Source organism: Dipteris shenzhenensis, chromosome 25 (genome assembly GCF_047967505.1).
Source record: "Dipteris shenzhenensis isolate YYH24624 ecotype China chromosome 25, Dip_SZ_1.0, whole genome shotgun sequence".
NCBI classification, from domain to species: domain Eukaryota; kingdom Viridiplantae; phylum Streptophyta; class Polypodiopsida; order Gleicheniales; family Dipteridaceae; genus Dipteris; species Dipteris shenzhenensis.
In genome coordinates this window covers 7,286,007-7,310,529 of record NC_141620.1, presented here as the reverse complement: position 1 = coordinate 7,310,529, position 24,523 = coordinate 7,286,007, and the positions used below count along the sequence as shown (strand labels likewise).

General features: G+C 42.8%; 1 protein-coding gene across 1 annotated transcript in view; it reads left to right on the top strand.

Annotated features, from left to right (window-relative positions):
* LOC147885390 (TLR4 regulator/MIR-interacting MSAP protein) overlaps positions 1-23,946 on the top strand; it is a 106,482-nt gene extending 82,536 nt beyond the window's left edge. Inside the window, exons 8-9 of the mRNA XM_087396733.1 lie at positions 2,229-2,320; positions 23,703-23,946. Of these exons, the coding sequence (XP_087252859.1) occupies positions 2,229-2,320; positions 23,703-23,751 (141 nt within the window). The 3' untranslated portion in view covers positions 23,752-23,946. The remainder of the gene's footprint in view (positions 1-2,228; positions 2,321-23,702) is intronic.
* Positions 23,947-24,523: the final 577 nt, after the last annotated feature.

Genomic DNA, 24,523 nt, shown 5'->3' with positions numbered 1-24,523 from the left:
ATTGAAATCTAACAGGCCCACCTGTCTATTCCCAGTATGTGAATTGAAGTCACCAAGGAGGAGAGTGTCCCCGTGTCTTGAGAACTCTGTGATATCATCATCATGAATAGTCTCATATGGGCTATGCCCGTCCGTGGTGACCTCTCGCGCATAAGATGATGTGTCTGGGGGAATGTAACATATTGCATAAAGGTCGGTTGTGTGTCTGGTGATTGAACGCGAATTCACATGTGCCGTGCATGTTCTTCCCTTTGTATCACAGAGAGGAGTGGCCTCAGATGTGATCTGAAGAGAACAGCCATACCTCTGGATCCTCATACTCCACTGTCCCTCCTCAGCTCCCTCCTATGGCAGACTCCCATGTGTATCATGTTATTGTAGGTAGCCCTCTCTCTGGGCTCTCATGTGTCTCGGTGTTAGAAGATCACATCTCTGTTATGGTATGTCTCCAAGAACCCCCTTGGGCCAGACCATAGGGTTCCATTACAATTCCACACTGCCATCCTCAATTTGTTTTGCATACTCACCCATCGTTCAGACACCATCATGTGCTGTCCCCTTCTCCTGCATCTTGTGCTTCTTTTTCTGACCTCTCTCGAATGATCACCCTACCATCTCTGTAAACTGCCCATTTCCCCTAGTCTTGCAGCCATCACCCGTACCATTCCTTCCCTTTGATGCTCGTGCTGTAGGAGTGTGAGATCTTCATATAGAAAGATCTTGGTCCCCTTCAGTGCTGAAGGCAAGTGCACTTTGGGAGCAAGGGGAGTTTCAGCCACCTTTAAACGAGGAGCTGACACCATCAAAGAACAAATGCAACAGCTCAAAAATGCAAAGGGGACGTCAGAGGAAGGATGCAAGATCATTGATGTGCTGAAATCAGAGTATGAACAGCTCAAAAAGGAAATGGCAGCTTTGCAAACAACGGTACAAGGGAAACACTTCATACCACAAATCACAAAGGGGAAAGCAGATATGCTTCTATCGAAAGATGTACTAAAGAAAGACACAATACCAAAGAAAAGGGAGCTCATTTCTGAAACACTTCAGGAAGAAAAACGCCAGGGCAGCAACATTTTGAATGTGCTACGCAGAGGCCTAGCAGTAGGTGATAGCCCCATGTCAGATGCCAAAATCCTTTTTGACAAGATGGGAGTAAACCTCACTTGTGAATCAGCCTGGAGAGTGGGTAAAGCCGATGCACCGACGAGGCCTTTGGTTGTAAAGTTATGAACAGCCACAGATATATCCACCCTTAAGTCTCATCTTGAAGGGCAGCAACATGGGCTCCCAATGTCTCAATTTTAGAGGTCAAATTACTGGTTTTTGCACCTAGAACACGAGTCATGTCTTGCAACATTTTACCTTTTTCACATGTTCATTTGGTTTGCATCTACTCTTGCCATTTCTTCATTTCATCTTGCATTTGGGCTCGGAGGTTTGAGAGCTCATCTTCTTTAGTCTCTCTCAGCTTCTTGCGTAGGCATTCAATTTCTGTGTCTTGCATCTTACATATTTTTGTGAGTGTTGATATGCATGCCCCGAGCTCGAGTAGATGTCTCCCATATGCTGTCGTTGGTGCATCTGCATCTGCCGATTGCCTCACGATCCTCAGCTCTGCTGCATCCATCTATGGTACTATGAGGGAATCCTCATCGAAATCTAACAGGCCCACCTGTCTGTTCCCACTACGTGCATTGAAGTCACCAAGAAGGAGAGTGTCCCGGTGTCTGGAGAACTTCGTGATATCATCATGAATAGTCTCATACGGACTGTGCCCGTTAGTGGTGACCTCTTGTGCATAAGATGATGGGTATGGGGGAAAGTAACATACTGCAATGAAGGTCACTGTGTGTCTGGTAATAGGACCCGAATCCACATTTGCCGTGCATGCTCCTACCTTCGTATCATAGAGTGGAGTTGCCTTAGATGTGATTTGAAGAGAACAGCCACACCTTCGGATCCTCGTACCCCACTGTCCCTCCTCAGCTCCCTCCTGTGGGCAGACTCCCTGAAGGGCAAATTGATGTGTGTGTGTGTGTGTGTGTGTGTGTGTGTGTGTGTGCGCCCCTATGGGCTGTGAGCTCTCTTTTGTCCCCATAATGGCAGCCTTTCTTGATCCGATAGTCTTCTGGCAGGTACGGTGTAGATTGAGAGAGAGAGAGAGAGAGAGAGAGAGAGAGAGAGAGAGAGAGAGAGAGATTGATTCTCTAGCTTTATTGTGCCAGTTAGAAGAAAAAATCAGGAATGGCTATGTGAAGGTAGGGGAAGTGGAGAACACATTATGTTGGGAATTGAGTCAACAATGCACCTCTTCAAGGTTAGTGCTAATGCGCTCAGCTATTTCTTTGTAATTTGCATAAAAATGGAATAGATCAAACCTATTGTATATGTACGTGTTGATTGAAACTATGTGTTATGTTTTTAGAGGATTAGTTTGGGCATCTTTCAGGATTCATCTAGATACTTGTTCGTGTTGTATTAGTGGACATGCAAATTTTACCTTGTGAAGTTTTCGTCGATGTTGCAGCTTGCTAGTATAGCGATAAATTCTTTCCATCTTAAGTTGTGTGTTACCGTATTGGCTATTTTTTTTTGCTTAGATGCTTGTTTGGGAGAGACTGAAAATGATATCATATAATCTTCACAAGCAATTGTAGCTTGAATGAACTACTGTTTGATTAGCCTTCTCCTTTAATGCTAGCCTTTGTCACAGTTGAGTCTACCCTTTACCTCCGAAGTGCTAACAAAAACGAAGTACGAAGACCTTTGTATAAATGGATTCTCAAGTTTATTTGTATGTGAGCATATGTTTATACGATGGTCCACACCGCCATTGGGCGCTGAGAACATGGGTGGGAATGTCCTAGTAGCTAATCCTTGCTATGCGTGATGGAGTTAATGGGTTTCGACCTTGCGAGTGACTACAATGAGATTGAAACTTCATTATGTGTTGTGTTTTTGTAGGATGAGTTTAGTCATGTTCTGGAGTCATCTAGAAGTGCACACACACACATGTACACACTTTTTGTGTGTGAAAATGTGTACACACACACACGTGTGTGTGTGTGTGTATAATTTCACCACAAATAAAAGTGTGTGTGTCTCTCTCTAGAGAGAGAGAGAGAGAGAGAGAGAGAGAGAGAGAGAGCGTGTGTGTAAACATACTTATATAAATACACACACACACACACACATATACACACATGTGCGTGTGTGTGTGTGTGTACATACATACATACATATGTATATATGTACACATACACATTTATTTTTTTACATACATACGTATGTATGCATGTACACACACACACACACACATTCATACAACACACACACATGTGTGTGTGTGTGTGGGGGGGGGGGGGGGGGGCGTTGCATGAAAGGCTAGCCATTCTTAGCAGCTCTTGTTGTTGCACTAATAAAAAGTTTGCTTGTTTAGTTGATAGTTCTTAGGACATATTGTTATCGGTGACACTTTTGTTCTTCCTACTATCTTTCTAAGGGATCTTCTCGTAAAATGGCACAAGATTTCGACTTTCTTATTCTAAGGATTTGTCCCTATTAAAAGGCATAGAGAAAGGAGTTTCATGCTACCAAAGTAGAAGAATCTTTAGGGGTCCAAGGTCTCTTATCACATTGGAAATCGACAATTTCGAATCTAGTTGCTTCAAAACTAAGAGAAAATCTCTTGGTTTGCACATCTGATAATGATAGCTCTCTTTGTTTAAAGGATGAGATATCCTTTCATATATAGTTTGTGATTTCTTAGGTAAGTAAACAAATGATAAAATAATTTTGTCCTCACTTGGAAAAACTTTTATTTGCAATGTCACTATGAGAGGTTAACTCTACGACAAAGACATATGCTAGTTGTTCTATAACTCAAAAGGATTTGATACAAAATTTTGAAGTCCTCCTTTTGCAACCCAAGTCTTCCTTCTCTGTGCAACTGGGAAATTTCATAAGATTCCTAGGAAACCTAGATTATAGGAGCTTGTAAGACTTTTGTAACCGATGTCTCAAAGTGGTTGAGTTATTGCTTCAAGGCTATATTACCAACTATCCTTGAACTTGGAAAAACATATTGAGAAAGACTGATGTTCCGGTAGATTTAAGTTGGATTTTGGATGATTTGCTGGAGTTATACTGGCCATAAATTTTTTTAACTCTTTTTGAATTGTAGAAGAGAAATGTACTCCAATCTTGCTTGGAAGATTTGATTTTACTACACTCTACACTAAGATAGGTTTGGAAGATTTTAAGTCACAAGTAAGAATGCTTATTTTACAAGTTCTGAATTATAGATTTGAAAATCGTAGATGCAAAGTTTTGAGTGTTGGAAGGGAAGTCAGCAGCTCATCACAAAATTAGAAAGGCTACTCAAAAGAATTCTATGGTTTACAAGTTCTAAATTATAGATTTGAAAATTGTAGATGCAAAGTTTTGAGTGTTGAAAGGGAAGTCAGCTCATCACAAAAGTAGAAAGGCTACTCAAAAGAATTCTATGGTTTACAAGTTATGAATTATAGATTTGAAAATCGTAGATGCAAAGTTTTGAGAAGCTCATCCAAAGACTAAGAACACTTTTCCATATCATCATCACACTACTCAAGTTTGGAAGCCAAAAGTGATTCTTGTTAGTTCTCTCCATTCACCCAATGATGATATTAGAAATGTTGCATCTACTTCTAGACTGATGCATCGTGTTTTTTGCGATTCCTTATTAGAAAAATTGCATCTACTTTTAGAGCAATAGATCTTGTTTCTAGTGATTCTTCTTCTCAAATCAAAGAATTTTTTGCTTATAGGGCCTATAAGAGAAGGTTATAGTTCTTTGATCGACTTCTGTTTTTGGGTAGATTTTCTATTTGGGTTTTTGAAAGATATAATATTAAGGTTCTTTTTAAACTTGTATATACTTTAGGAAACTTCATTTAAGAAATCAACATTGCTTTCAATTGAAAGTATTGCTAGAGAGTTTCTAAAGTCTCAAGTTGTTGACCTTGAAAAGCACTCCCATTTTAAGGAAAGAGCTTATGATCACTATATTTACTTCTCCTTAGTCTTGATAAGGTACTCTATTGAAGTGAGTTCATATTATGAGTGCTTTTCCTCGTTTGGTGTTAAAGGGGTTTGGAAGCATCTTGTGATTGCTTGAAAATACATAAAAATTTTAGGATAAAAGGCCTTCAATCATGCAAACATTGGTAGAAACCTTATAGTGCATGGAAAGCTAGCCATTCTTGGTAGCCCCTGTTGTACTATGAAAAAGTTTGCTCGTTTTGTGGATAGTTTTTAAGGCCATGTTGTTACTGTTGATAATTTTGTCCTTCGTACTACCTTTCCAAGGGATGTTTTCTTAAATGGCACAAAATTTTGACTTTTTTATTCTATGGATTTATGCATATTAAAGTCCATAGAGAAAGGAGCCTTCAATTTTGCCATCCAAGTAGAAGAAGCCTAGGGTTCCAAGGTCTCTTATCACATTGGAAATCTATAGTTTTGAATATAGTTGCTTAAAAACTAAGAAAAGTTCCATTGGCTCGCTCTTCTGATCGTGCTCTCTCTCTCTCTCTCTCTCTCTCTCTCTCTCTCTCTCTCTCTCTCTCGGATGAAATATCCTTGCTTAAATTCTAGCAAAAGTTTGTGATTTCTTATGTCGACAAATGCTCAAATAATTTTGTCTTCACCTTATAAAGTGTTATTTGCAATCCCTACTAGGAGTGGTGAACTCTGTAGCAAATACGAATGCTAGTTGTTCTACACCTCAAAAGGATTTGATTTTGAAACATTAAAACTTTTGTAAGTCCTTTGGGTCCATTTGCAACCCAAGTCTTGTCTTTATGCAGCTCAAAATTTTCATTAAAATCTTATGAAACCTAGATTCATAGCAATGGTAAGACTTTCTAAGTGATGTCTCAAGTGGTTGACTCATTGCTTCAAGGTTATGCATATTACGAACTGTCCATGAACTTTGGAGAAACTTATTGAGAGAGGGTAATGTTCTAGTAGATTTAACTTGGTAGATGGAACTGTACCAAAGAATGCATAGATATCTTGTGGAAGGTGTTGTGCAGTAGGAATGAATTCATCAATGATTTGTTTCGCAGTAAAGATCAACGAATCGAGGAATGCATAGCTTGGGAAACTCCAACAATGAATCCCCTTCTCTATACCGTAGGCAAAATAGTAGCGCGTTTGTTGCGTCAGTCGAACTCAAAGTTGAGAAACCCTTGGGTGGTGTTTGCTAGTAGACTTGCTATATACCTGATATGCCTTGTGGCTTTGAAGATTTGAAGATTTAACTTTGAAACTCTATCTATGCATGCATTTAAGAGCACGTCATTTATTTCTTATGCATCGCGCTTTTCGAAATAGAGAAGACTCTCTCTCTCTCTCTCTCTCTATACATACATATACACATATATATGTACATACATATATATACATATACACACACACACACACAGATATATATATATATATATATATACATATATATAACATATATATACATATACATACATAGATATATACATATATATAACATATATATACATATACATATATACATATAGATATATATATACATATATACATATATACATATCTATCTATCTATTTATATATATACATACATATAGATATCTACATACATACATACATATACATATATACATATATACATATATATACATATACATATATACATATATATACATATACATATACATATGTATATATGTATCTATATATATCTATATATGTATATATGTATACGCGCATATGTGTGTGTGTGTGTGTGTGTGTGTGTGTACTGGGGTTTCCTTTCGTTTTTTTTCCCTAGCTGGTCTTCCGCCAACTCCTACCTATCCCTTTGCTCTCTCCTTACCAGTTATACAATTCCTCTTCTCTCTTGTGGGCTTCCTCTAATTTTCCTTTGGGACTGTTTTTTTGGCTTTCGCCACCCTCTTACAGGTACTTTATCCTCAAGCTCCTTTTCTTACCAAGTCATGGCAGAGTATTCATATGAAAAAACATTTCAAAAGGAGCGCTCGGCTCCCTGCAAGAAGCAAAAGCAGGTTGAGGGTCAGCATGACCCGATGCATGACACACTTGAGGCTCAACTAGTATATGATGTAATGCATGAAGGATTCGCAGATACGAGAAAAGACTGGAAAGACTCGGTTCCCTCAGTTGGCCTCATGGTTGAGGTCGATGAAATTGTGGATCCAGTCAGAGAGTATGCCAAGAATGCAGTTATATTATTCTTTCCAGGCCGGATGCCACCTGCTGCAGAGATAGGCAACTAGCTGACATGCACATTGGCTGGCTCTTTTGTTCGTAAAGTACACTATGCAGCCAGGGGCTTTTTCGAGGTTATCATGGTGGATGAGATCCACAGACAAATGCTTTTGGAACATTCACCTCTCTTTTTTGGGCAGCAAATGGTGCATGTCTTGCCATGGTCTCCCACAAGGGACTTTCAGGCTTTAATCAGACACAGATGCCCAGTCTGGGTTGAAGTCGTTGATTTCCCCCAATGCATGGCCTCACTTTTGCCTAAAATTGCAGCCTCTTTAGGTAAAGTGGTCTGCCCACCACGGCCAAATGGCAATTCAAACAGATTTTGCATTCTCTGGGATACTGATAATCCCACACCGGACTCTTATTCCGTCACGGTGAATAATGTGAACATGGGGAGTGCATTTTATAAACTCAAATGGGGTTTATTTGCAGGGCCTGTTTTGAATGCAAAAAGTTTGGACACATGGCTTCACAGTGTCCACTGAACCCACATAAATGCCTCATGTCACCTTGCCAGTCCACATGCCCACCAAAGATGCTCCTACTCCAGTTGCCAACAAAAATAAAAGCAGTAGACAGCATCCTGGAAGTCAGGATAAAGGCAAAGATTCAGTAGTTACCAATGCGAATCTCACTTCACATTCACCTCCTGCTACTCAATCCTTGCCCAAAGGAAAGCAACCTTCAACTGATGGCTGGCAGAGCCCAAGAAAAGTTATTTCTGCTCGAAGAATTCCACCCCCCCGCACTTGGAATGGTGCATCTTCTAGCGGAAACACCCCAGAGATCAATACAGGAATTGGGATTACATGGGCTGCAGTAACAGCCAGCAGAACACTCTTCCCTGAAGAAGAGGTTGCTGCTTTGCTGTCTACTTCTCAGGCGACTACTTCTTCTCAGGGGCGAGGCCTCGACCCTGAGATAGAAATGCAAGGCTGACCTCATACTTTTTGCTGCTGTACATAGTTGTTACATTACTATAAATATCTGTATATATGACTGCTCACATCACCTGTTTTACACTCAATGTCCAGGGCATGTGTGACAGTAGGAAATGGAAATCTGTGTGGCTGTACATCAACAGATTTCAGCCTGACATAGTGGCATTACAAGAGCACAACCAACATATTTATGCAGGCAAGATAGGACACTACTGTGGGTATGACATTTTCTATGCTGGGGAGCACTCTTTCTCAGGGGTTGTCCTTCTGATCAAACATGAGCTTCAACCAGTCATTGCATTAAATGACAACAAAGGCAGATGGCTTGTTCTCCAATGCATTATTAGAGGAGAGGTGTTTGAATTTGCTTCAGTTTATGCACCTCAATCATCTCGAGACAGAACTGTAATTTGGGATGCTATGCAACAATACCCGTGGAGATATCATGCCTACATATGTGGGGATTTCAATAATGCTCCACAACAGGGAGACAACACTTCCAGCCACGATCATATGTTATCTCCTGAAAGGCATGCATGGTCTCAACTACTTTTGCATTTAAATCTGGTTGACCTTTGGAAGGAATTGCAGCCTTTGTCACCGGGCTACACTTTCCAACATAATGCTCTTTCCGCTTATCAGGCAAGACTGGATCGTTGGTATAGTGTCGCTCCCCAACAAAATGGGGATTTCGCATGCAAAATGTGGATTGACTATGCCTTTGTGCATTCAGACCATGCACCACTATGGCTGCGGTTATCTTTTCATAAGATGCCAGAAGATAGATTGCCGCAAAGGCGACATCTAATCATCAACAATAGTTATTTGCAACATGCTGAATTCAGGGCAATGGTTACTGAAGCAGCTCATTGTCTTTTCTCTAGCAGCTATCTTCATGCTGATGATGCCTGGGCTTCTTTTATTTCTAAAATGCAAATGGTGATTAGAGCTTATGGCAAGTCTTACATGAAGACTCTGAGGGAAACCATTACTCAGGCCAAGTCTACTTGTCAAGACCTCACTAAACTCAGTCATCATCGTTCGTTGTCCATGCATGAGCAAACCACACTATGTCGGGCTAGACATTGTCTTAAACTAAATGATCACAGGAAACTGGCAAAATGGGAGACTAGAGCAAGACAAAGAGCCTTCACAGATAAAGGTTGCTCTTTCAAAGAATTTTTCAAGAGTTTGCATCAGAGGAGAATCAAAACAGAAATTTGCAGAGTGCTTATGCTCGATGGATCATGGACTACTTCACGGTCACAGCTTGCCTCTGTTTGTGTGCATCACTTCTCCCAGCAATTTGGCTCTGCAGCTCCGCTCTCGCAACAGGTTTTGCTTGCATGAAATTTACTGTTGCAAAATGTTTCCCCAATAATTTTCCCTACTCAAGCTTTGGAATTGGAGGAACCCTTTACTGAGAGGGAACTGTCAGATGCAATCAAATCATGTGGTAGATGGAAATCCCCCGGATGGGATGGTTTAACAGTCAAGTTTTTTCTAGCATACTGGCCTATTTTGAAGCATCCATTACTATATATGGTGAATGCTGCATGGCAACATCAGAAAATGCCAGACACATGGAAGAGAGGTCTTGTTAAACTGCTTCCTAAAAAACAAATTTGTGAGTCTTTGGCAGACTGGAGACCTATCACTCTTATGCCCGTAATTTACAACGTCACTACCAAAATGATTGTTGCTCGGCTGAAGGGGTTTTTACATGATGGGTTGCATCCTGCACAATATGGCTTTGTCCCGCGTAGGCATATCACCGATAACATTGCTTATGCCTACATTGGAATTGAATATGCCAAATACACACAGCAGGATGTTTTGTTATTGCAAGTTGATATTGCCAAAGCTTTTGATACAGTTCAGTGGGATTTCATTTCATCGACTATGCAGGCTTTGGGTTTTGGCACAAAAATGCAGCAACTCATCAATTGGCTATATCAAGATAGTGAAGCTGCCTGCATACTTTCAGGAGATATTTCTCCATCCTGGACTCTTGCTTGCTCTGTCAGACAAGGATGTCCACTGAGTGCTTTACTTTTTGCCATAGCCACTCATCCACTGCTTCAATATCTGGATCACCTCTTGGACACTGACCAGCTGCATGGTTTGGAGATTCTTGGCAGTCGCAGCATGATTGCTCAAGCATATGCTGATGATTCTTTCTTTACTCCAAAAAATACTCGGGCTGATCTGTCCATGATTATGCATGCTCTTTCTACATATGGATTGGCTGCTGGCCTTCAGGTCAATTTTCAAAAATCAAAATTGCTGCCTTTACATGCACAGGACTGGCACAATCTTTTGTGGCCTGGGGAAATTGTCCCTGCTTCTCAATTCATTCGACATCTTGGTTATCCTCTAGGCTTGGGACTCACCCGTTCACAACAAACTGATTGGGTGCTAGTAAAGTTAAGGGCAAAACTTGAATATTGGAAGCTTGCAACTTGGCCATTACATGTTCGTCTGCGAATTACACAATCCATTTTGATAGCATACATACAATTTTATCTGCCTCTCACTATGTTCACTAAGGCATATTTGGTTTCATTTATGTCAGCTATCATGGAAATTTTCTGGCGTTCAAAACATGGCAAGAAAAGTCTCAGATTACTCTCTATGCATCGTCTCTGTTCTCCAAAGATGCACGGGGGTCTGAACATTCTCAATATTCAAATGCATTTGCTTACTCACAGGGGGAAAATGATGATGCAGTTTCTACAAGGAGATCAGCCTTGGGCATTTATGATCCGCTCTCTCTTATTACATCTTCATACATCTGCTTTTGGGAATTGGCAGCCTACTCAGTGGGAATTTTGATTTGGCTCTATCCAAGGCAAGATCAGAGGATGCCCTTTTGTCTCTTCTCTGCTTCTTGATTGGAAACATATTCTATCCCACTTGGAATGGAAAGGAAGGGACTCTCTCTCGGGCAACTCTTTGAGGGTAGAGAATCTCTTTTGGTCTAAAGTATTCCATCCACCTTTGGCCATACAAGAACCCCGACGTTCTTATTTTCTCTCCTTCAAAGGCATTTCATCTGTGGCGGATGTACTTCAGGATGATGGCACAATTCTATCTTTTTCTTTGGCTGCTTGCAAATATGGTTTGGGAGCTCATTATCGTCCTTTATGGCATAAAATTTCAGCAATGCTCCAACCGTACTTGCCGGTACCTCATTTAGAAATTCAGCATCGGCTTGAGGATTGGATTTTACGCTCTCCTTCCTCATATGTCCATCCTTTGAAGCTTTCACATATTACAGTGTCATCACTATATAAAGTGTTATTACCTCCACCTTGGATTTCCAACAGAGCAAATACTGTTTGGCATATGGATCGTCCAATGAAGTGGTGGAGAAAAAGGCTGCGTCTCCTTTGGCATTACAAAGTCTCTCTTCGACAACAGCTTTTCCTATGGCGAGTTCTCCTTGGCATTTTTCCATCTGGACAGTTACTTCACACAGACATATTGCTTCAGCTGTTTGTCACAGATGCTCGCACTCTACTGAATCAGTGCTCCATATCTTTTGGTCCTGTCCAAACACTTCTGATCTCATTGCTCTCATCAGACAGAGGCTTCGACAACGATTTCCTACTGTTACTTTTGGCAGATTTTTCTGGTTGTTCGGATTTCATCCCCAGAGATAGGGTTTTGATTTATTTTTTGTATGGGTGCGATATTGGACCCTATGGACTTTATGGATGGATAGAAATCATAGAGTCTTTGGTGATCCACTATTTTCATGCTTTGTTTTTTTCAAACGATCTCTGCAACAATCATTCTACGATTGTTTTCAGACTCGTTTGATAGATCAGGATGTGTATACAGCTTATACTGAGATCTTTTGTTGAGTAGTAGCTACTTCGTTTTTGAAGCAGCTATGAATGTAATTATTCCATAGAAATAAAAGATTTCTTCTCACAAAAGAAAGTATGTACATATACATATATATGCGCACGCGTACATATATTTATACATATATACATATGTACATATACACATATACATATGTGCGCGCACACAAACACACGCACACATTGATGTGTCTGTGTACCTATATACCTCTCTCTAGCAAAGAAAAGGAGGACCAACCTCGTGTAATGGACGCAAGGGAGGTACTATTGTTGTAGAGTGCGTGTGTCAATAATGAATGGATGGGAGTCTTTAAGTAGAAAGAAAGAAAAGAAAGAAAGAAAGTTTATTAAAGTCTTCGAAAGACCAATGGGTCTATGAGACTGTGAAAATCCTGATACAACAAGCTGTGGTAGTGGAGCTACTAAACGAGCATCCATACCAATGGAAAATGCAAAAATGTAGAATGGCAGTACTAAGTCCTAAGTACAACATAGTCATGTCGATGGTCGACTATATATCAATCTTGTTAGAATTATAGATATAATTCAGCAGTGACCAATGTAATATAATAAGTTAGTTAGGGGCACTTTTCCCTCATTTAGAGGTTTTTCCCCCTAACTGCAGTTAGTTCACTAACTATGGTTAGTGACTACTAAGGTTTTGTCACTAGGACAAAACCTTATCCTACTCACTTTGTGTTGTACTCTTTACACTCTATTCTATTGCAACTACAGCTTCCAAGCTTTCTACTCTCTCACTCCCTCTTGCTCTCACTCTCTACATTTCCTTCATTTGGTAACAGAGCTGGTCCAAGAGCTTTGCGCTCCTTGCTCCCTTCAGGTCCAACACTCAGCCTCGATTTTCAGCCTGCGCCAATCTGTCCGTACAGTCCGTACGACTGTACGGAATTCTGACGCAAAGTGTCGCCCTTTGCGTACATCGCCGTACAAGTGTCGCCATTTGCGTACATCGCCGTACACGTGCTCGCCGTACAATTTCGCCTGCCGTACATCTCCGGTACAGCCTTCTTACTGCTTCCGTACAAGTCGACGTACCACATCCGTACGTTTCGAAAAAGGCGTCCGTGCAGCTCCGTACAGGCGTCCGTGCAGCTCCGTACAGGCGTCCGTACATCTCCGTACACTGACCATACAGCGCCGTACAGTCTGTCTTGTCTGTCGCAGGAGCATCAGTACACTCCACCGTACTGCCGTACACACTGACCGTACAATACGTACAGTCTGTCCTTGCAGATCTGCACCAGTCGCTGCCAGCCTCGGGTGTTCTTTGACAGGCTCATTCTTCAGAAAACTACAGTGTGGTGCAGTTGTTTTGGAGTATATTTGAGGCATTTTGTAGATTGCAGACATTGCAATCATTGGGCAAGTTTGGAGCTATATCAAGAGCAAAATTGCAGATATAGTCTGAAATTTGGGGCTTTTGTATTAAAATTGCAGATTTGGGGCTTTTAGCATTTTTACCCCTTTCTGGCTGCAATTTCTAGCCACAAATGGGGGCTTTTGTGTTTGGAGAGCATTTTTTGGAGTATTCAGTACATACTGCCTTTCTTGGAGTGTTTGGAACACTTTTGGCAGATTTTGGAGAGTGTTTTATGCTTGGACAGATTTCTGACAGCTCAAGTGCAGAAATCTAAGTTGCATATACAGCCCGTGCTTGGCTGTGTTTTTGGGAGTTGTGCATTTTATTCCCAGTAAGGGAATTCAGCTTTGTATCTGCTTCAATCTCTTTCTCAGATATGGCCCATCAAAATCAGAATGAGTTCCAGTTCGGTGGTCTTTCACAGGAAGACAAATTGGATGGTACCAACTACTCCCTCTGGAGTTTCATGGTACGTAATATTCTGATTTCTCGCAATTTATGGGATTATGTCAATGGGGATGAAATCCGACCAGCAGATATTGCACCTGCTACCCCTCCTCAGCAAGGAGGTGGAAGAGGTCGTGCACAAGGTGCAGCTGCAGGACAAGTTGTTGGTGCAGCTACAGTCAATACTCCTGAGCAAAAGAGATGGGATTCACGGGATGCCTTAGCCTTGTCATGCATCTCTCTTTCAGTGAAAAGATCAATCATTCCGCATATCCGGTCGTGTAAGACCTCCAGGGCAGCGTGGGATATTTTGGAAAGCATGTATGCAGCACGGAATGATGCCAGGGTATCTTTTTTAAAAAGAGAGTTGAGCAATACACATATGGAGGAGGGTGACTCCATGTCAGCCCACCTCACTAAGCTACAGGATCTCAGAGAGCAGTTGTTAAACATAGATGAAATTATTCCTGATTCAGAGATGATTACAACCACTCTGAATTCTCTTCCTGAGTCTTATCTCAGCTTTCACACTTCGCTGAATTTATCATTGAGGGGGGGTGCAAATCCTCTTTCTTTTCATGAGCTGATAGGACTTCTGCTTCAGGAAGAGCAGACCAGGAAAAATTTGGCTTCACGTGCAGGTGAACAAGCCATGCTCTCAAAATTTAAATAAAAAACAAAGGGACAGGCAAAGACAGCAGCAAATCAGCCTTCCAGTGGGTCAGGACAGCCTTCACAAAAGGCTAAAAGTGATGCAAGCAAGCCCAAAAAGAAGGGTTTTTGTCACTACTGCAAAAAGCCAGGTCATCACATAGCAGAATGCAGAAAAAGGATTGCAAAGGAAAAGAAAAACAGCTCAGGAATGGCTGTTTCAGATTCAGCCCCTTGTGCATCTGACAGTGGGGATGCTGCAGCCAACTTTGTTGGTCAAGATTATGCCTTTTTATCTTGCATTTCTGATTCTAGGTTGGCTGTTCCAGATGCTCGGGATAGTACAGCTTCTTGCAGTGATGATACATATGCATTTTTGACTTGCAGTTTTGACTCTCCTTCAGATGCATCTGCTTTCGGTGTTGATGAAACACTGAACACATGGTATTTCGACAGCGGTGCATCCAAGCACATCACTTCGAGGAAGTGTCTCTTTACTTCCTTGCATCCACCTCCTGTTGGTAAGAAAGTCACTTGTGCCAACAACTCCTCATATTCAGTACATGGCACAGGAGAAGTTGAGCTTACTGCAATTGATGGCTCAATTTTCAGACTTTCTGATGTCTTATATGTGCCTGGCATAACCAAAAATCTCCTTTCAGTGTCCACTCTTAACAGAGGGGGATTTCAGGTCATCTTTGAGGATGACAAATGTGCTGTCCGGGACAGGGAAGCTAACTATGCCTTAATGTTATCTGGTACTCTGCTGCGTGGGCTTTTTCAGCTTGATATTTTTGAGAAAAGAGCAGCTCATGCTTTGGCAATTTCTACCCCTACAGTTGCCATGCAAAATGCAGAATTATGGCATGCCAGATATGGCCACATGCATTACAACAGCTTAATGACACTTCAGAAATTTTCAATGGTTGATGCATTGCCACCTCTTGAGATACCTCCTCCACATGCCTGTGAAGGGTGCATTTTAGGTAAAATGCATAGATTTCCCTTCAAGAAGGATGGTTCAGTTAAAGCTGTTCGCAAATTGCAGCTTATACACAGTGATGTCTGTGGTCCCATGAGGACTCCGTCATTGGGTGGTCATCTCTACTTTGTCACATTTATTGATGACTACTCCAATTTTACTTGGGTTTATGGGCTGAAAAAGAAATCTGAAGTGTTCACAGTGTTTAAACACTTTTCAGCCATGGTTGAAAATGAAACCGGGCTCAAGATCCAGACATTATGCACGGATAGAGGTGGGGAATACCTATCTGCAGAATTTGATGCTTTCCTCAAACATAAGGGTATTGTGCATCAGCTCACAGTCAGGCTGACCCCTCAGCAAAATGGCAAAGCTGAGAGGAAAAATAGAACCCTCATGGAGATGGACAGATGTATGCTGAAAAGCAAACACATGCCTCATAAATTCTGGTTAGAGGGTTTGATGTGTGCCAATTACATTTTGAACAGGGCTCCCACTAAGGCTTTAAAAACAAAAACTCCTTTTGAGGTCTGGAATGACAGGAAGCCTTCAGTGGATCACTTCCGAGTCTTTGGATGCCTTGCCTATGCACATGTGCCAGTTGAATTTAGGCACAAATTGTCAGATAAAGCCATCAAATGCATATTTGTTGGATACAGTGCAGAAAGCAAGGGGTATCGTCTGTACAATCCTGCTACACGCAAAATCATTGTAAGTAGAGATGTGATATTTTCTGAAAATTCAGCTCACACTCAGGCTGATTTTCAAATGCCTTCACCTTCAGAAGATGTCTTTCAAGGGTTGCTACCCATTGCTTTGGGTTCCCCTGCTGATTTTTCTGATCCAAATCAGAATTTACAGCAACCTTCAAATGCTTCAGTTCCGCCACAGGATGTCATGCCTCCTCCACAGGCAGTGGAACAAGCGATGCAGCAAGAAATTGCAGACATACATGCAGCAAAAACAGTCCCAAACTGGCTGTTACAGACTCTCCGGGAGAGTAAACTTGATGCTCCGTTACCTGGCAGGACTCGCAGTGCAGCAAGGCACATGGAAGGTGCTAATTCAGTGGAATCAGCATATGCAGGTACTCTCCTTGATGAAGAGGAGCCTGCCACATTTGAAGAGGCACAAGGTAATGTGCATTGGATGAATGCCATGCACGATGAGTTGCAGTCCATTGCAAAAAATCAGACTTGGGATGTTGTGGACTTGCCACAGGGTAAACATGCTATTGGCACACGATGGGTATTTAAAGTCAAACGGAAGCCAGATGGCTCCATTGACAGATATAAAGCCAGGCTGGTTGCTAAAGGCTATGCTCAGAAAAAGGGCATAGATTATGAGGAGACTTTTGCTCCTACATCCCGGATGACCACCATCCGATCAGTAATTGCAATGGCTGCACATTTTGAGTGGAATGTTCATCAGTTGGACATCAAAACAGCCTTCTTAAATGGGGACTTGCTGGAAGAGGTGTATGTCAAACCACCTCCGGGTTTTGGAATTACAGCAAATGCACTTCAAGTCTGCAAGCTTAATAAAGCTTTATATGGGCTGAAACAGGCCCCTCGTGCCTGGTATGCCAAGATACATGCCTTTTTGACCAGCAAGGGGCTGCACAATAGTCCTACTGAGAGCACCCTCTACATCAAGATGGATGGGGGGGAAATCTTAGTCATCCTTCTTTATGTTGATGACTTACTGCTCACAGGGTCCAATGACGACAAAATTGCAGATTTCAAAACTGATTTGCAGACCCACTTTGATATGTCAGATTTGGGGCTGCTTCACTTTTATTTGGGGATCCAGTTCTCTCATGAGAGACGTGGCACTGTTATGTCTCAGTCCAAGTATGTTCAGAAACTTTTGGACAGATTTAACATGCAAGAGTGTAAGCCCATATCTACTCCTATGGAACCGGGGCTGAAACTCACAATGCATGATGCAGGAGAATCAGTTGATGCCACACTTTACAGTCAAGCTGTTGGATGCCTCATATATCTCTGCAATACTAGGCCTGATATTCAGTTTGCAGTATCTCAGGTGAGCAGGTACATGCACAGCCCCAAAACTATGCATTGGCAGGCAGTTAAGCGCATCTTCCGTTATTTGCAAGGCACCAAGTCTTTTGGCTTACTATTTCCCAGGGGGGGTGACTTGCAGATGCATGCCTACAGTGATTCAGATTGGGCTGGTGATTATGACACTAGGCAGTCCACTAGTGGCAATTGTTTCTTTTTGGGAAAATCTTGCATTTCATGGCTGAGCAAGAAACAATCTACAGTGGCTACCTCATCATGTGAAGCTGAGTACAGGGCAGCTTTCACAGCAACAGTTGAATGTGTCTGGCTGAGACGTTTATTTGCTGATCTTCATCTGTCTTTGGAGGGTCCTTCTTCAATTCTCACTGATAGTCAGAGTGCCATTGCAGTGGCAAAGAATCCAGTGTTTCATGCTCGCACGAAGCACATTGAGGTTCACTATCACTACGTCAGAGAGAAGTTGCATGCAGGAGAGATCAGTATGATCTTTGTGTCCACACATGACAACGTTGCAGATATTTTCACCAAAGCGCTACCACATGAGAAGTTTGAGGCATTTCGCAGTGCCCTGAACTTATATCCGTTTGGTGATTGATCAGCCTTGTACATGACATTGGCACTGCAGGGGGGTGTTAGAATTATAGATATAATTCAGCAGTGACCAATGTAATATAATAAGTTAGTTAGGGGCACTTTTCCCTCATTTAGAGGTTTTTTTCCCTAACTGCAGTTAGTTCACTAACTATGGTTAGTGACTACTAAGGTTTTGTCACTAGGACAAAACCTTATCCTACTCACTTTGTGTTGTACTCTTTACACTCTATTCTATTGCAACTACAGCTTCCAAGCTTTCTACTCTCTCACTCCCTCTTGCTCTCACTCTCTACATTTCCTTCAAATCTCAGCATCATCATCAATATCATCATCATCCTTGACACCTGGTTAGACGCAGAGCTATGACCAAGAGACGTGCTAGGACCGCACCTCTAAGTGACCGACAGCACTTTATTGCCGACTTTATGCCTCCACTGCCTCATCCATCCTGATATCCTCTCGCGGTGTTTAAGCATCTCATGAATGAAACTAGACAAACACCGCTGGTCTGGGTAGGAGAGGAGATAAGCCAAAACCCCATAACTATCTCTGAAGAGGCATTAGAAACGCCCTTGGATCTCATAGTAAACAAGACACTTGAAGATGAAATGCCCCTCTTTCTCAACCTCCTGCATGTCATACAATGTGCATATGCGCCGCTCCCTGGGTAGTGGCTCTGCTCTGTTGCTCTTGATGTGAAGTCCGTGTGAAGAGATCCGAAACTGCCCAAGAGAGATCCTCAGCATGTGAGGTAGGTGAATCTGTGTGTATCCTAGTGGGTCAATGAAACCCTCCGCTGTGATATGTAAGAAGTGACCTCCGTAGAAGCTAAGCTTCACTGGGAGTTCACTCGGTGCCAACCAAGTTCGAAAAGTGTGTAGCTGTAGTAGATCCTCACGGATAATCTGGTTGACCTCGTGTGATAAGAGGGGAGAAAACGGAGCATCCATGCTATACTGGAAGGGAGGTAGTCTATCCGTGTGGAGCCCCAGTCGCTCAAACCATCTCTCTGTACGTACATTCCAGCACCCCTGATTTCCTCTTGTTACAAGTGTCATAGAAGAGGTTAGAGCTATGCATGGTAGTCTGCTACGCCCCGAGGTATAATCCCCATATTCCTTAACACGGTATAGATATGTGTTGACCTGAAATGCAGCATCTAGCTGTAAAGGGGGTGACTCAAACTCAGCCTGAATGATCTTGTGAGGAACAGATGACTTACCACGAATCAGCCACTCCACATGGGCTCACTCTGTATCCGACAAGTCTGGCTCCCAACAAGGGTTGTCGTACATCCCCGCTGGGTGAGCCAAGGAGTCAAAAACCAACCCCTTGGTGCGTGGATCCTGAAAGTGCGAGCGGAAGCACTGCCTCTAGTCTGGCCAATGAGGCATACCCTCTACTTAGCATGCTTGTATTGCGGGTCTCATAGTGAAGCTCGGTTCGGAGAAGATAACCCCAAGATAAGTGTATGATGAAACTTTTGCAGATGACCTCGCAAATGTGAACTGCTCTTGATGCATGATGGCTCGAGATGTATTGAAGATCATGACCTTGGTTTTACCCAGATTGACCTTCAAATCATGAGATGCACAAAAGGACTGTAGTGCGTCTAGGTGTCTCTAAAGCCCCTCTGCTGAGGAAGACAAGAGAGCCACATCATTTGCATAGAGCAAAATGGGATCAACGTGCTTGCAAGAGAGCAACCTACACCCCCTTGTCTCTGCATCACTGTCTCAAGCTCGCCAATGTAGAGGCCAAACAAGGTAGGCGACAAAAAACACCCTTGTTTGACCTCGATGGTACTCATGATCTTGTCTATCCATTCGGATCCTAGCCGAACTTTGCCAGAAACTCTCCTAAAGTGCCATGACAGCCCAAATGATCTCCTGGTCATAACCCAAGTCCTGTAGGCGTCGTATGAGGCGGGCTCTCGGGATCGTGTTAAATGTCTTTCGAAAATTTTCAAAGCAACAATAAACCGTCTGCTTCCGTGACCTCGCCTCCTCGATGATACATTTGAGCGTGAGAATGTGGTCCATGGTTCCATGATCACGTTGGAATCCGGCCTATCGTGTTGCTCTAAAACCTCCACACTTTGCAAGTCTGCTAATCTCAGAGTCAAGTACTGATGCATAAATCTTGGACATGACATGTGCGAAGGGAGGTGAAGATGCGAAAGAAAAGGTATGTATGATCAGCCCCTGGGGGGAGGTGTGCTACGATGAAGTCAGTAATGCGAGATGTAAAGACAGGGGATCCCTTGATGTAATCAACACTGGAGGCCCCCCATGTGGAAAGCATGTGAAACCACTTGAAGCGGGCATCTGTCAAGACCATTATAGAGAATGAGATCATGTATCCTACCGAGGTCTAATAGGGCCTGCCCATAAGATGAGAATGAATCTCGTGTGTCAGTTGAAACCCGTAGCATACATGCCTCATCAAGGTCAACATCTGGCAGTAGAGTGGAATCATCTCTGAAGTTAAGAAGTGCTACCAGTGAGTCCTTGTCCCCGCGTTGAAGTCCCCCACTAGGACTTCTCTGCGGCTAGAAAAGTCAACGATGGACTGATAAAGGATAGCAAATGGGGATGTCTCATCATCACCTCGAATATCTCTGGCAAAGTGGGAGGTCTTCGAGGGGAACTAGCAAACTGCGACAAACAGATCCTGGCTGTCCATGTGTCGATCCGGACCCAAAGAAATCTAGAATGTGTATCTCTCTGCTCTACTGAAATGATCCCCCTGAAGTGTGGATCTGAAAAGGATTGCAACTCCACCTGAACCTCGAACTCCTCCTGTATCCCTCGTCTCATCTCTGTAGGCGTCTCTCCCATGTATATCTGCTGACTATTGGAAGAGGGCGCTCTGGACTCTGATATGTCTATGTATAGAAGACTATGTCGTGGCCTGTATAGGATTCTGAGAAGTTCCCTGGTTCTGACCATAAGGTACCATTACAGTTCCAAATGGTACAGGACAGGGTCTTGGATAACTGAGTCTCATAGACCCCGCTTCCCTATGTAGGGGAGGGGGCAGGTGCCCTACGGAGGCCTCTAAGAAGTCGTCCCTCTCGTACCATTGTGCACTTTTCCTCCTTCCGAGCCTGATCTCGCTGCTGCAGCAAAGAGTGCCTCTCCTCAATCTATAGAGGTGTGAGTGTTGGGATATCTCAAGGTGTATGCCTCAAGCACACCTTGGTTTCTATGTGTGAGTGCTAGAGGCACAGTTAGGTGCCCATAAGCACAGTTAGGTGGTGGAGAGCCACATAGGATGATTGAGAGAATCTAGGAGCAGATTGAGGAGATGATTGTGGAGCTCTGAAGTCATCAGTGATGTCAGTGAACATGTATGAGGTGCCTACTTAAGGACCTCACTCTTCTTCATTCCATAAGCAAGTAATGCAAGTATTCTGAGTTTGTGTCCACTCTTTCCTTTCCTTTCAGCTTACCAACAGTGAGGTCCTCATCCATAGAGATTGTTGGTTGATCTCGAAGGACTGACCTGCGTCGAAGAGTTGAAAGTCGTGCCTAAGTGTCATGAAACTGCATGATCAAGGGTTGCTCTCGGTTGGGATCTCTTCCCACCCGCCATGCCCTCTCTATCTTGTGCTTAGCCACACCTAGGGTAGCGGCCACGAACACAATCGCATCTACCATCGGTGTAGCCTCAGTGCGTGGATCCCGTGTACTCTGATATTGAGAGTCTTATTAGCTCTCTGCTGTTGCTCCATGAGGATAGCTGAAATGGTTATCCTTGTGGGTTCCCGTTTGGCCACGTCAACCCATTTGGAAGTCTCGTGAATAGCAGATTACATGATCGCAATCTGTGCCTCGACCTCCGGGGTACTTCCTGGGACATTGTGTATGGCTGTGACCTCTGTCGGAGCTGCATGATATCTTGTTTGAGTCTCTGAATAAGACCCGCCTGCTCCCTAATGGTCCTAGCCTGATTCTGTATGATACGGCTCTGCTCCTGGTTGAAGTGGACCTGCTCCCATGCGAAGCGAGTCAGCTCCATCTCACGCTCACGGAAACTATGTATCTCCATGAGTAAAGTCTCACGGGCCTCTGGTGTATCAGCCCACCCATGTCCATGCTGAAACTGTGGTGACTGTGGCATGAAAGAGTGGGACTGAGTCAAGAAACTGGACGTTGACTGAGTGAGAAACAGAGATGACAATGGAATGGATGAGGCAGTCCCAACGTGGTATGGAAGAGTGGGCTGACTGAGAGGGAGAGGGGAGAGTGAAGCGTAATGTGGCACAGTGTATGACACCTCCGAAGAGGGGAAGGGAACAACAATCGGCGCCATGGGCATGAGTATGCCGCTGATCGTAGATGTAGAGGGAGCTAACTAAAGCTGGGCCTGAAGCAGGGGCTGAAGTCGAAGTAGAGATAGAGATAGAGGGAGCTTAGGCTAGAGCTGAAAACGAAACTGACACTGTAGCAGGAGTTGAGGTTAAGGTAGAGATAGAGGCTGAAGAAGCTGAGGCGGGTTCTACCTTTGCCTTGCTGTCTACCCCGAGTCGACTTCGGTTGTAACGTGTGTTCACATCCTTCAATTTCAGTTGTGTCGTTTGCTTTTTTTTTGTTGTTATTATTGTCTTTCTTGGCTTTGTCCCCCATTTCTCTTGGGGTGTGGGTGCCGGTCTTAGTGTCCGATCGGGAGCGGAGCACCGGTTTCCCCTCGATAATGGGAGGCACGTCCAGTGCGAGGTGGTGGAGAGGCAGGGCGGAAGCTTGAGGTGGAGAGGCAGCCAGGAGGTGGAGAAGGAGAGGCTAAGATGGTGAGGTTTTTTTTTGGAAGTTTTAAAAAAAAAGTGAAGGTGGCGAGGGGAGCAGAGAAGGGGGGGGCGGTGGATGAGCAGAAAAGGAGGGAGGGAGGTGGCTGAGTGAGGGGTTAGTGAGGGGTTGAGTGGGGAGCAAGGCTGAGCGAGGAGTGGGGAGTGAGGGAGCTAAGCGGGAAGCGAGGGAGCGGGGAGCGAGGGGTGGTTGAGCGGGGAGCAGGGAGCGAGGGAGCTGAGCGGGGGAGCAAGGGGTGGCTAAGCGGGGAGCAAGGAGCGAGGGGTGTGTGTGTGAATGTGTGCATTTCTTATTCTTATTTTTTTCTTTGTTTCTTCCTTTTGTGCTATCAAAGTTTTTGTTGTTTGGTTGCGATTCTAAAGCTTAGTAAGCTTGAGAGATTATGTAATCTTTCAAAACTTCGATGGCAATGTATTGATGAGAACATAAGCACAGCTTTGCTTGCTAATTTATAATAAATGTTAATTTTTCTCATTTACTCATAAATTTGTCTATAGTCATTTACCAACTCCTTTTCCTTGTTCTTTTGTTTGTTCTATAAAAAAGTTTAATTTGTAAGATTGGATATATTCTAATCTTATGAAGGCATGTGTGTGCGGTTTTATACACAAAGAGAGAGAGAGAGAGAGAACTAGCATTGGTTAATCGTTTGCTTCATGAAACCAAACAGTGTTGTGAGGGAATTGGAGACTGGAACAGAACGTGAAGAGGAGTTATAAACTTAGAAGGATGTTTCATGATCAATTGAGTTCTTTTTTTGATCTAGTGAGGTGAAGAAAAGTTCTTGAAACGTATTGATCTTTTTGTTGAGCAAGTCTTTGAGTAGAAGGAACCAACATTTGTGGCTTTTAACTTCTAAGGCCAGAGGTACCTAAAGCATGTGTAATTTTTTTAATTCAAACCTTTAACATTCATTCATTGTTGATATAAACCAGGTTAGGGTAGGGTCTAGCTTATTCTTGCGAGGCTCCTTAACACTCTCTATCCTACAATTTATTGCTTCAAGTTTTTTGGATTTACATTAAACGTTCTCGTGCTTGAGGATGTGTTTTATATGGCGATGTGCTATCTTGATGAATATATGATGATGTTTCTTTATGGAGGGAGAACATAAGGCCTATGACCAAAAGGTTTGATAATTGTGCCTCCATGAAATTCCACAATTTGATGGGGCGTATCTACTCTTTAAGGAAAGGATTTGTCAAGATGGTCGTGCGTACCTATGGTGATTGGTCGTAATTCATTGTAATTAAAATCATTATTTCTCATCAAGTGGAAGTTTAATTAAGATTTGTTTGCACATGTAATTTTTAGAACTTAATTCATTGTCCAATGTTTAGAAGTAGCATTCTAAGATTTTAGGTAAATATTTTTGAGATTGAATGTTTGATTAAGAGGTAAAACTCATCAATTCATAGGGTTTTGTGTAAACCAACTTCTCTTGCTTGACTTTAGATTCTTGGCTCATGATCTATAAGAACCTTTTAGCAA